At 31.9% G+C, this 13,917-nt stretch overlaps 1 protein-coding gene across 1 annotated transcript; it reads right to left on the reverse strand.

The window, feature by feature from the left end:
• Positions 1-2,408: 2,408 nt before the first annotated feature.
• On the reverse strand, positions 2,409-9,465 carry LOC132941489 (uncharacterized). The gene is made up of 3 exons (XM_061009577.1): positions 9,144-9,465; positions 8,119-8,276; positions 2,409-3,556 (listed from the first exon to the last, which is right to left on the reverse strand). The coding sequence occupies exons 1-3, from the start codon at positions 9,223-9,225 to the stop codon at positions 3,431-3,433; spliced, it is 366 nt and encodes a 121-aa protein (XP_060865560.1). The 5' UTR covers positions 9,226-9,465; the 3' UTR covers positions 2,409-3,430.
• Positions 9,466-13,917: the final 4,452 nt, after the last annotated feature.

A 13,917-nucleotide genomic window follows, 5' to 3' on the forward strand; every position in this document is an offset into this window, starting at 1 on the left:
TTTTCATTCCATAGTGAATATACCTCATATTCATACATAGATATCAGTTCTAATCACTTATCATTTATATGGCCATATCGTCTCGAATGATAGTCAAGTAGAACAGATCATGTTAATTCCACAGGTATAGTAGATTTTAGAGTTGGATTTATAACACGTATGTCGTATATATTGTATATATTCCATTAGCTATAGTAAGTTATTTTTACTTACAAAAATAATAAATGTATGCTCGACCGATATTATTGAAAAAAAATATACTCGAAAACGGTTTGCAAACAATCTATGTAACCTAAAATACGTACATCTCGTAAACTATAAAACGTACAAACTTTAAATTTGGAATAGTGGTAACTCTAATGATCTAGATGTGCAATAAGAAAGAATTTTCCGATATTTGCATTTTAAAGAGGTGGTCAGTCAGGGATCTTGAGATTCACGGTGGAAATTCAAATTTTTTTATATTATAATAAATGGTTGCCATTGATTACTCTTCCAGATCAAGTACAAGCACGCATCACATTGTCACACCTACGGCCTCAAATAAGAAACTAAACCAAATGTATGTGCGTATAATGTATATACTGCTAGCTTATATATACAAAAACTACTCAATTAAATTTTACGAAAATCCAAGAGATTGTTTTGAAAGATATCAGAAAAGTTTAGAGAGTAAGTGATTTAAGCCACGTTAAAAAATATACGAAGTGCTAAATCCAATCCACGACTAGCAGTTGTCTATCTGCAGGTCGAATAATTTCACAAAGCTAGGTATACTGTCGCCGATTCGTCCATGAACTGAGCTACACTAAGATACACTCTAACTGAAATACACCTATGTAGCTTATGAACTACATACATGATTTGCAACAAACAAAAAAAACTGCACACGGCCATATGGGCAAAGTAGGGGAATTCGACTAGTTGTATAATAATATATACAATTACTACTATTCAAAATGATATATAAAAAATAATAATTTCAAAAAACAAATGTAATTTATAACATAAATATATAATACCAAGTGCACATTAGACAAATTCAGTATTAAGTATAATATATATACCCGCGGACTATGGACACAATATAGCTCGGAAAATGTTGACCTTGGTAAATTTCACCAAGTTCTTACCTATTAAATTTAGAAAAATAAATTCTAAATAATATGTAATTACTTTATATAAATAAAGTCGAAATAGAAAACAAATATATAATATGCATATTATACGAAAACGAATAGTGTTCTTGTATGCGTACCTTGTATATAAATTTATAAATTTTGTTTTATGCTAAATATTAACACTACGCTATCAAGTTATACGTACTTACTTATAAGTTATAATATAATATATAGGTTCGACAGTCTACACGACGATTGGACCGTGTACGACACACAAACAAGTGTATAGGTACAAGCTATGGATATTTTTTAAATTTTATCGGTAAGATATTTTTATAATAATAATAACATATTATACTTACATAACATTTAGCCAGACGATCGTACACTATAATAAACAACAGCAACAATAACATCGAATATCGCCAAATTATCAAAGCTTCTATATACCTTTACCTTCTCTTTACCTCCTATATAGGTATTGATCGAATGGTCGTAATTATAATAATATCGTTATTATCGTTACCACAATATCTTGATAGATTATAATAATATATTGCCATATGAGTCGTAACACAAAATAAACGATACCACGCGAATTTTTGTCCGACCGTGTTATTAGTTATAGCGTGTAGAGTGCAAACGATAATATATATAATCCGCAAAAATCTCGTCGACTAATATCTCTCATATACCCGTGGATTGTGGGTAATGTACTTAAATAATAATTTATAAATAAATACATAAATTTACATAGTTCATAAATTTAACAACTATAACTGTCGTATGACTCGTATGTGTAGGTACCTACGTAATCGGACGTGTCTTAATTTTTTAAAACCTGCAGAACGATATGTAGAATACAAACATCCCGGTGGTGACAATGATAGTGGCGTCCAATGGTACATCAACATCAGCCATCAGGTAACAAGTGTAGAGATCTGTACCATCAAAGGCCGTTGGTCGACGGTCGTACAAGGTATATATTGATTCAAACGCCACTCGTAAATGCAAATCAAGTATTAATAACTAATGAAATTACTGTAGTATGGGAGTGACATGGGGGGGTTTTGGAGGTTTACCCCCCCTCCCCCCTCAATGACATTTTTTCCCCTGTAAATGTATTATTTATACACAAAAACAGTAAAAACTTGTATAATTTATACCTCAACTCCCCCCTCCCAAACCCATTTCATAATCATGGCTATGCCGCTGACTGAACAATAAGAGGGCTTTTAAAAAATATTTCGATGTGTAACACATAACACTTTATTGTTTGACGAAGTATATAAACTTAAGCATAATAGGTATACAGGCATATATCATATATTATTGAAATATTAAAACGAATATTATTACAATACAATCGATGAAACCTTCAAACATAATATATTATAACAACAACAATAATGATAATAATAAATCGATTATGATAATAATTAACTAATGCACCTAGGTATATCAATACAAATCACAACTGCAGTTGATTTGGCAGACATGGTGAGACTGCGGTAGAAAAAGTTAAATGACGCGCAGAGATAAACCCTCTGGAGGCACTTTACTATATATGTAGTTTTTCATAAAAATCTATATATTGTTACCCCGCCTGAGACGTGTTCAGAGGCACTGCGGTGAACATTATACGATAGTAATAATATAATATACTTGAAAAAATTAGTCAAATAAAATTTAAAACTAATAAATATAAAATCAATGTTTTTTTATTCGTGAATTTAAATATTAGATACAATTTTGAGGGATCCCATTTAAGCGTTTTTTTCACGTAAAATATCGTCTGAAAAATATGTTATTGAACAATCCAAACCTAAAAAACATCTAAAGTATAATATTATGTATTACGTAAAGGTACATCCGTACATGTATGAACTATGAGTCTGGAATCTGGATTGTCTGGAAAACAACGGGCATTATTAATCGTATACTTAGGTATTTTACTATTATATAATGTATAATATACTTGACGCTGTAATACCTAACAGAAAAGCTAAAAGGAAGCATATTTTATTGTTCGCTGTAATTTTATTTGAACACTTTATAATAATAATAATATACAAAACGCAACCATTAAAAGCGCGGGTAAAAATTAAATAGGTAAACGGCTATAAATTATAATAAAATATCATAATATTATAATAATTATAATTATATACGACGTGTATAATAAAAACGTAAACATTACGACAGTATCGTTCTTGTCTAAATACACGATAGAACAGTATAATAATTATTATGGACATATTTTATGGTATATAAATAATATTAAATAGGTATAATTATTATATTTTTTTTTAAGAATCTTCGTCGCCCACGTCGTCTGTCTTCTCTACCAACGCGTCGTCGGCGTTCATCTTGTTCGCGCTGTTGTATCTCGGCCGCATCAGCGTCTTGGCCGATTCTATCCTCTGGCTTAGGATCTGTAAGAAAATCGATTTTTATTTTTTGCAAAAAAAAAATTGTAACACAAATCGTTCAACCACGTGAACAATATTAATTCAGTGTCGCAGTCTCAAAAATCGGCCGGAATGATAACATATTATCATGACAGTGATAGCACACTGTTATTTCATATATTCTGTGGTGATAGTGTGGTGCGGTATCAAAAGATACATCGCGTACAATATCAAATTTATAATTTTATACATATATATATATATCATGTCTAGTTTTGAAATCAACAATTACAATTTATAAGACCTCTTTAATTCGCAGTTGCGCCATATATATTATATATTATTTTATAAAATATTATTTGCAAGCACGTTGAAGAGCTAACATAATATATTAATATATTATTATGATTATTATTAAATGTATGTACACAGTTCGATACCTATACGTCATTGTAATTCAATTCATAACTCGTACCATTGGCTGATGAAATTGCGTCACGCGGAATACCTTTACACATTTATTATATTATTATCGCGTATTCCACTCGTGTCAATTAATAATTATTATCATTACGATTTACGCGGTTAAAAGCTGGTTTGGAAATAAAAATATGAATTCGTCAACAGTGAACGCACAATGCGTTCACGACGTTACGATGCGTTATTATTACTATTATCACGTTATAATATTATTGTCGTACCTAATAATATATAATGTTATGTCTGACGTCTGTTATACGGTATTCGTGTATACTGCGATGGTCAATAAAAATAGTATAATGCCACGTCCGCGTATGCCTTAATTTTTTAATCCCAAGTGAAATTCCTCAGGGGTCTGGCAGGGGATTTATTAATGCCAAAAAAAAAAAAAACACTGAGACATGTATTGATTTTATAATGATGTGTGTTTTTTTTTTATTATTTTTTTTATTTTTGTGTCTGTCGTCACCTTTTAGGACAGTAAAAATGCTTGGATTTTCTTCAACAGTAACTTTTCTGATAGGAAAGTGAATCTAGTTGGTACTTTGGCGGGTCAAAAGTAAAAATTTCCCAGTAGCTTTCAAAAGCGACGTGAAAAACAAAAGAAAAATTAAGGAAAAACGGGAATTTTTACGCAAAATCTGTTTTCAAGAAAATCTATTTAGGTTTTAGGTACAACTCTAAATTAAATGACCGTAGGTACATGAAATTTTGACTGAATGTTTATATTTAGCATTTTCTATACACCATAATATTTTCCAAATATTTTGACTTATTTTGAGCTGTTTACGGACATTTTCAGTTTTCATTTTTTTTAGTTTTTTTTCTATAAATATCAATAACATTTTATTTGTTGGTAAAAAAGCTTGAAAATTTAATGCAAGGCTCCTAGGTTATTTTTTCAAAGGCAAATGAAAAAAATTAAAAATCCTTAGTCACAGTTTTTATTTATAAGTATTTAAAGTTCAAATCTTGACAAAATACGGAAAAATCACAAAAATATCTACAAGAAAATCAAATTAAATTTTTATGAGCGTTTGAAATTCATATTTTTACAACATTTGATATTTGCTCGATATCTCATGTAACGATTTTCTTATTTTGTAGTAATTAAAAAACGTATGACTGTAGATACTTGAAAATTTTACTGAATGTTTATATTTTCATTTTCTATAGATACCATACAATTTTGAAAATATTTTGACTCTTTTTGAGCTGTTTGCGGACATTGTCAGTTTCCATTTTTTTTAGTTTTTTTTTCTATAAATATCAATAAAATTTTATTTGTTGGGTAAAAAAGCGTGAAAATTGTATGCAAGGCTCCTGATATATTGTTAAAATAGTAGTTGAAAAATATTTAAAAAACATAGGCACAATTTTTTTTTATAAGCATTTAAAGATTAAATTTTGACAAAATTTATCAAATTTAAAATTTAATAATTATTTTGTAGTTAAAAATTTACAAAATGTTCAGCTTTTATAGCTAAGAATTGAAAATTTAAAACAAGGCTCCACGTAAATAGGTTATATATTAATTACTTTATTCACGATAATATAATCAAATATACTTGGTAATATCATAGGCTGGCTGACTGACCGTTTTCGCTCAGAATCGTTTTTTTTATACAATGATATTATATCATTGAATTCAAATTTAACACCATCCATTACAGTGACTCACTTTTAACCTACTGTACAGCAGAGCGACATCCACTTACCTACCTTTTTTAGGTTTGAAATTATAACAGCTTATGGGTAGTCACTGTGTTGTATTTTCTATAGATAGTTTCCCTAAGCGTATTATGAAATGCGCATATAGATACTGCAGACAGACATGGAAAATAATAAACATAAGTGCCGGCGAATTTGAAGGTATGTAAACGGTTAAAACATTTTTTGAACGTGGTAATTAATTTCATTGTTGTTGTTTGTATACTATAAGTTAATATCAGGCGTAAGATGTTAGAGCATCGATATTGTTATAAAATTTTTTTAAAAATTGTTAAAATAAAATGTGATTATCTTTTGGTTTGACTAGATTCGAGAAGAATTACAAAATTATTACAATAGTTATAACTTTGATATATAGCCATATGGGTATACTTCTATTACCAATGTTATCGGTATATTATATGGTCGTGTCGTCGTAGTACTTGTTATAAGTACCTACTGTTAAGACCAGCGATGCTCAAATGACCAATCAAATATTTTACCAGGGGGGGATTAATGATGCGCAAACGACAAAATCCATTCACACGTCACACCAGAATTGTAGCACACCTGACTGCAGCCACTGTTGTGGCCCACCCAAGACCCGACTAGGTTCATTTTATTTTTAAATTTAGTACCTATATAGGTTTTACGTCCTAGTTGTTTATATTATCGTCCCACCAAGCGACCTTCCCGCATACTCATCAATATTTATATACCGTATAATACAATTTACAATTAATGATATTAGATTATTGCTTACAATGTATTGCGTAGCACAGTTAATGTAATTAATACTCCATAATTACACTTAATAAGCACACAAAAATAAAGTGATTTCATAATTTATTATGAGTTCTTGGTTCTGACAATATATTTTTTTACGTAAGAATTGAATGCAATGTTAATATTACAGCGATATTATAAGTTATAACTGATTAATACTGATTAATTCATTTTAATGATATTTTAAAATAACTTTTGTGTAAGTAGGTACGTAATTGATACTACACATACAATGACGAAATACCATATAAATACTCACTAACATAGTAACATGTAATGTCATAAAAAAAAATTCAACGTTTTAACTATAAGAATATAGTATTTCCTTTTTTTCTTTTAAAAACAAAATATTTGCTTGGATATATATATAATATTAGGATACGGAGAAAGGTAAATTTAAAATTGTTTAGTTTAAAGACTGTTTAATGTAGATGGACAGTTGCTAGGTGGCGGGGTGATTAAATTTTTACTGTTCGGTCGAGGGGTAATATAACAATACGCCAATTTAGAATCGAAATTTAGGAATAACTTAAGTTTTGATGAGTATAGTGGAGTGGCACTAGAGTAACTGTTCTTCTAAATGTTGGTCCACTACTCTTATTTATATCTAAACTTTAAATACTTAAGTTATAATCAATCAACAATTCGTTCAAAATTAAATTTTTAGAACAATATTCTGCATAAAGTATGAAATAAAAATGTAGGTGAGCCATCAATATAATATCATAATAGTTAAAAACCATAAAACCTTCAAAAATAATAAAAATAATTTTCTTTCAAACATTTTGTTATGTAACACCTTCAGGTTATGTAAAAAAATTATTTTTCAAATAACGTTAATACTTTTTGAAAAAACTAGTGTTTGTATTTAGAAGAATCACTTTGTATTATTCATAATAATATACCTACCTATAATATAACTGTATTAATGTATTGTACAATCATAATGTACAAAATACTATGCAGACGTAATCGATAGATAATATAATAACGGATCCACCTAGCAAATAAAATTATGTCCTAATGTATTTTTAACACTGCACCGCCGTATATTATAATTGATACTTAATAATATAATATGCACGTGGTTTAAGGCATTATAAATTATTATTATTTGTTATTTTTAATTGTAATAATACGTTTTTAGTTCACCGCACACAAGTCCTGACGTGTTGATCAAGTGCCTAATAATATTTCACCCGCAAAGTCAACAGCCTTTAACAAAAAAAAAAAACCCACGACCCCTACCCCATCACGTGGTACTATATTACCCTCCAGTATGTGACACTCTTTATTTATCCGTTTTATTATTTACGTGTCTCCATATAATTATATAATATGGAAAACGAGTGAATAAGTAATAACGTGACAACCGATTCTAGTTTCGTATTAATCGCAGCAACTGTCCTCCTTCCGACCACATACCAACGTATGAAACATATATGTATAATTGTATGATGTATGCCATTCATTATATTATACATAATTTAATAAATTAATAATATACCTAACAATAACAATAATAATAATGATAATTAATTTTAAATATAAAAATGATTATTATTGTCACATGAATGTTGTAAATTATAATATTATCTTATGGGCGTCACCTGTTGTCGTCTATTTTCGGCGTCCGCCAGTTTCTCCAACAGCATCTCGTGGGTTAGCGGCGGCGATTGTTGTCCCTCCATCATTCTCAGTCTCTTCGGTGGATGTTTTTTTACGACACTCTTTTCTTCTTCGGTCAACGGAACGCTAAACGCAATAGCTGCTTGCACACACATACGTAAGTATAAGTAAGTTAAATGTTTAAACGTATAAGTAAGCAATATGGAAACGGACAAGAGTACAAGACCACCAACAAACGTAATAACAACAATATCTTCTAAAATATTTGACAAATTGTTTTCATCGACTAAAATGTAATGCACGCGGGTACTTGATCACGTGAAAAGTGTTTATTATGCAATAGTAATGTGAGTATAGCGAGCTCAGCAAGTCGATATAAATAAATAAGCATATTATAGAGTGATATTTTTAAGAGGATGTCAGCTCACTATTTTGTTTTCTCTTACTGATCTACGCGAAACATGTCAAATTTGCATTTAACAGAACCAACCTTGTGTCGTTAACCATTATTACTAGAGGAAATTGACCAATTATTAAAACTTAAAAGCAGGGTTGGCGAGAATATTATTATCTATTAGGCACCTCATCGGCTTTTATTAATATTTTAATTTCAAAGCAAGTTATGAATTTATGATCATTTTAAAACTGTTATATACTTATATTTTAGTATATTACACAGTTATAATTCAAAATTAATATAAAAATAGTGGCGTTGAAATTCTCTTAAAAGAAGCGAAATAAATTTGAGACTAGCTTGTGTACATAAAGGAGCTGCAGGGCAGTTGTGTGAAATATTTACAGTCGTGTGAATAATTCATTTCTACAACAGTGAAAAATGTCTAAACTATTCGGACGACGGCGATGAATTATTATATTAGTGATATCAAATACGATCTTATGTGAAAACAGTAAAAAAAAAAAAATGTTCAGTATGATGTCTTTCTACATACGCAATAAATAATGCTATAATATCATTATTTTGACGAATATAAAACGCGATTCTAACGTGATGGTATTTCCAATCTCATTTTGCTGAATTCCTCGGTCGGCATGGCCGGCATCGGCATTGTCGAACCACCGCACCCCATTCTATATACGTATATTCGTGTGTGCCCGTTTATCGAGGAACACGGTTTTGAAAAAAATTGAACTGTTCCGACAAGAAATTATCTGACGACGGACCGCAAAATACTGCAGTAGCAAGCGGCCGGGGTGGAAAAAACACCAACAATAAAAATACCGCACACTTAGACGCCGACGACGGTTCGTGAATGTGTAATCGAGTTCGGTGCTTTTCGCGCGCTGTACTAACCACCGGCGGGCACGAGTGTTCGAATATAAAGCTCGCGAGCACGTGGTGTCGGGAAGGGAATGGTCGAGACAGGCGCGCGGCCACCCGTAGGTACCCTTCGACAAAAGGTTACGGCCGAAAACCGCGCAAACGCCCTCCGCGACGGTCATATTATTAAATGTCGTCGTTTTTCTATTTAGTATTCTCCCATTAACTTTTTCATTTTCTAGAATTAACGAGAACGCATGTCGACGACCCCACAAGGACGCGTGAGTGCAATCGCTGGTCTATATAATAGGTAAATGACTGCATACGAATTACGAACCGAGTCCCAATAAAACTTTGTAGAACGAATTGAGTCCCGGGTTGTTATAGGTGCATACTAATTTTGAGTCCATGTTAGAGTTATAACTGAATACCGTCAAATTAGAAAAAAAAACATCTCCGTTCCCATTTTTATAGACTCAAGACTGTAACAAAAATTCTACAGGTATGGTAAAAAATGATTACCCCCCCCCCCCAGAATAAAAAAATAAATACCTAGAAGTACGATAGTAAGTGCTTATTATAAATTCAATGAGCAAAGGAATATCAAATTATTGAAAATCCAGAAAACATCTGTTATTTTAAATATAAATATACGTTTTCAAATATTTATGAGTTTCAAATTAAACGTGAATTACCTTCCCCCTCCACAGGAAAACATCCAATTATGAGCTACTGATGTGACCGTTGCCAACAATGTTTGGTTGGTGTTCATGGGCCATGGGTGAAATGATGAACAAGCATAATCATTTAATTTTCATTACAGATGGAGTTATGGAAATAAGTTTCAGTTCCATTTCCAATAGAGTAGTCATACTAAACAATAACATTCTGCGATGAACTTTAAGTTTAATTTATATACTGTTATTTAAAACTGAATACCTAGGGACAAATTATATTGTTTTAGATTCTAAGTAGAGCGATTTTATTTTGACGTATGTTTGAAAGTGATTTCTGGAAGCACATTGGATCTCGTTGGTACTTTTGGGAGGTCAAAAGTTCAAATTTTCATTGGAGATATAAACTCCGACAAGTGACAAGCGAAAATAGGAAAGTTCAGCGTTGCACGCAATTGAGTTTAAGGGGGCCGCAAGAGGTGCGCAGGGAGACAATTGTTTTTGCCTGACTATCGCGTGATTATTTTTATTGTTTTAAAATAGACCAACAGTTAGTTTTGAAAATAGCACTTAGCATTCCAGGGGAAATAGATTCGGTGGAGGCATTTTATAATATTGTTTGACGAGGATCGTCAGTGGGAGCCCGTAGGAGGAATGGTGACGAGGCTTCTCCTGGTCCCAACACTGGCCCGGAGACGTTAACGCCGCGGACCGGGTGTCTTGCTGGTTTTTTTTTTTCGGCCAACACACAATATGTGCCTCGCGTGCATTCGACCATCGTATCATTATAATATTTGTACACGTACGACAGCACACTGTCATGACGTGGGGCTGGATCTCGTGTGGTCCGTACGACAATGTCGCAACCATACAATATACATGCGTATGTACAAGTGCTGCACGCGGTCGGGCCGCCGAAGGAGAGACGCACGACTTGCATCACAGACCGCGCCGGCATTACTTATAGTTATATTATTATTTTATATATTATGTTAAAACGAAATCCTTTTTCCGCTATTAATCTCTCGCTTTCTTCTCGCTCGTGACGTAGGTATACACACCACACACACACACACACACACGACTCCGTGTCCTGCATGCTACTTGTATACTTGTAGTGATTATATGTATGCAGATGCGCATGTATATATAACTGTATTTTGTAAGACGCATATATATGTAAAACGGCACTTTTGACACGGCCAAGTTTTTGTTCGCAACGCGATATATTATATGTGTACCAGCTCGCATGTTACATAACACATACATATTATAGTTTTCCCAGGTTCTCGGCTAATCGTTTATGTATGTGAAATCCGTACACTGCGTATGATAGCCAATAGGTACCGCGGTGCCTATACGGTGGTATAAATCTATGGATATTCCCCCCTCCCCCCCATGAAAGATACCAATCGAAAATCGAAAAAAATTGTTTTTTGTTTTATTTTATACATTATGCCGCACCCACACCTATACTAAAGTATTAGACAAAAACTCTACTTTCTCACCTAACCTAACAGATATACGGGACCATCAAAATTGTTTTCAAAAATATAAACAATGTTTTGTTTTAATTCTGTTGTTATTGTGCATGGGCGTTATAATATGTCATTGCTAGTTATGTATATAAATTGTATAGGTATGTAACTCATAGGTACCTACCTACAACAACTAAATCGAAATGCAAGATAACCAACATTAATCTTACACGCGTACATAGTACATACCTATGTGTGTGCAAGTAATAATTATTTTAGGTTTATATGTGCGTGAAAATAATACTGAAAATTAAGTCTCTGGTACATAATAATTAATAAATCATATATATGAATTTACATTTTTAACCGATTGGTCATAATTAGAGGCCGGAATAATATTCTTTTCTATCTAATTTATATTATTTACGCCACTGCTGCAACACAAAATATCGAAAAGAAGTTGGATAAAAGATAAAATAAGTTTTAAAGAAGTTTTAAAAATGCTGTTGAATTATCATAAAGGTTGTGTATACATTTAATTGTTTCTGTGGTATGATTTTAATTCTCTTAAAAGTTATGGCCTATATTTTACTGCATAATATATCAATTTAAATTTAATTTCTTGGTCCTCTTCGTCACTGTATCTTAATAGCATTGTAAATAAAATGTGTAGTACGATTTTTTTTTTTGAAAAATTGGGGCAGCCTTTGTGGTTTACCTATATCCTACACTAATACTTCTATAGGGTAATGCATAAGTGTCACCCATAGTCTTATAAAGTTTTCATCCCCGCACACGCGACACGCCACTATTTAGAACAAGCTTGATGTATTTCACCGAGAAACGACGGAGTTTCCGACTGCAGCGAGGACGGAGACGCCATGAATTATATTACAGTCGCGCACTGTCACAGTCTCGTCTGATATAATTTATTCGACAACCGTATCGTCCATACGTCGATTTGTTTTCAATTAGTATAGGTATACGAGTATTGTTTTATAACGAACTGCAGTCTATTGTCGTATGTAATATAGATACCGGCTACATCGAATGGTAATGGGTACATTCGAAATTTTTTTTCGATTTTAATTATTATTCCATCTGTAATTTATTAAGAATATATTAACACATTCAAATAATGGGCCGTATGAAAACGAACGTGTATTACCAATAATAATAACAATATTCAATATAACGCGTATACGAAATTTTAAAACAATTATGACGCGCGCGAACGCAAATCATTCATATTATTATAATATCATATATGCATGCTATTAGCAAGAGACTGTTCAATTCCTATTAACACGTTATACATAATATATTAGGTATATATTATATAATATATATCTACATCGAATCTTTATTTAGTCTACAACACCATATTATGATAATTATCGGCCGATGGAAAAAAATAATCGGTTCTTTACGATAACGGCAATAATCGTTAATATCATTAGTACCTATATAGTATAATATGATACTTATTTCTTTCCATTGCTGCGTCTGCTCGTGTCCGTTATATATAATAATATGTCCAACACTAAAACCAGTACCAATATTATCAAACCAAGTACCAACGGGCAATGATTCAAACCGCACGGCGTCTCATCGACTGCAGTATTGCTTCAGTGGTTGCATAAATCATTTTCATGACATGTCTGGTCTATATTATAATATTATATTATAAATAGTAATAACAATTTTGAGTGGTTGGTTATAATAGTTATAACATATACTTAATGTGCGTTTGCGATTTTGAGATTAAATATAATTATAAAGCGTGGTACGCGTAAGATGGGATTTGATTATAATATTATATAGTGCGTCTACTGCAGTTGTGTGGGCGATCTGTATAAAAAAAAATATTCGTAATCGCCGAAAGCCGAAGAGACTACTTAAACTGCAGGCTCTCGGATGGTATCGAGACGATTGCACCAGTTTCGGCACTTTTGAAGTATGGTTCTGGTTGATAAGACTATATAATACATTATTATAATATGTAATGGACGACTTCCGGTCGAAAACTGTACACCGGTTCACGGCGAATATCGAAAGCAGTCGTATTATATGTTGAACATCATAATGCATTGGTCGTCGGCTGTTCGTAAATCGTATTATTTAAGGAAGACTGGGTACATTTATTGTCTCTGCCATGCAATGCAACATATAGGTAGTAAAAACGACCCATTTTGCTTCCCGTTTCAGTACGGTCTTTGTATATTGATGCGATAAATACTATAAAAATGGATATGAATTTAGCGAAAAGTGTACATGCTATTTGTACTGAAATCAAGGCCACTTATTTAAATTTAATTTTGGTTATTTTTTAAATAGTTATAATATACA

This window comes from Metopolophium dirhodum, chromosome 3, assembly GCF_019925205.1.
Source record: "Metopolophium dirhodum isolate CAU chromosome 3, ASM1992520v1, whole genome shotgun sequence".
NCBI lineage: Eukaryota > Metazoa > Arthropoda > Insecta > Hemiptera > Aphididae > Metopolophium > Metopolophium dirhodum.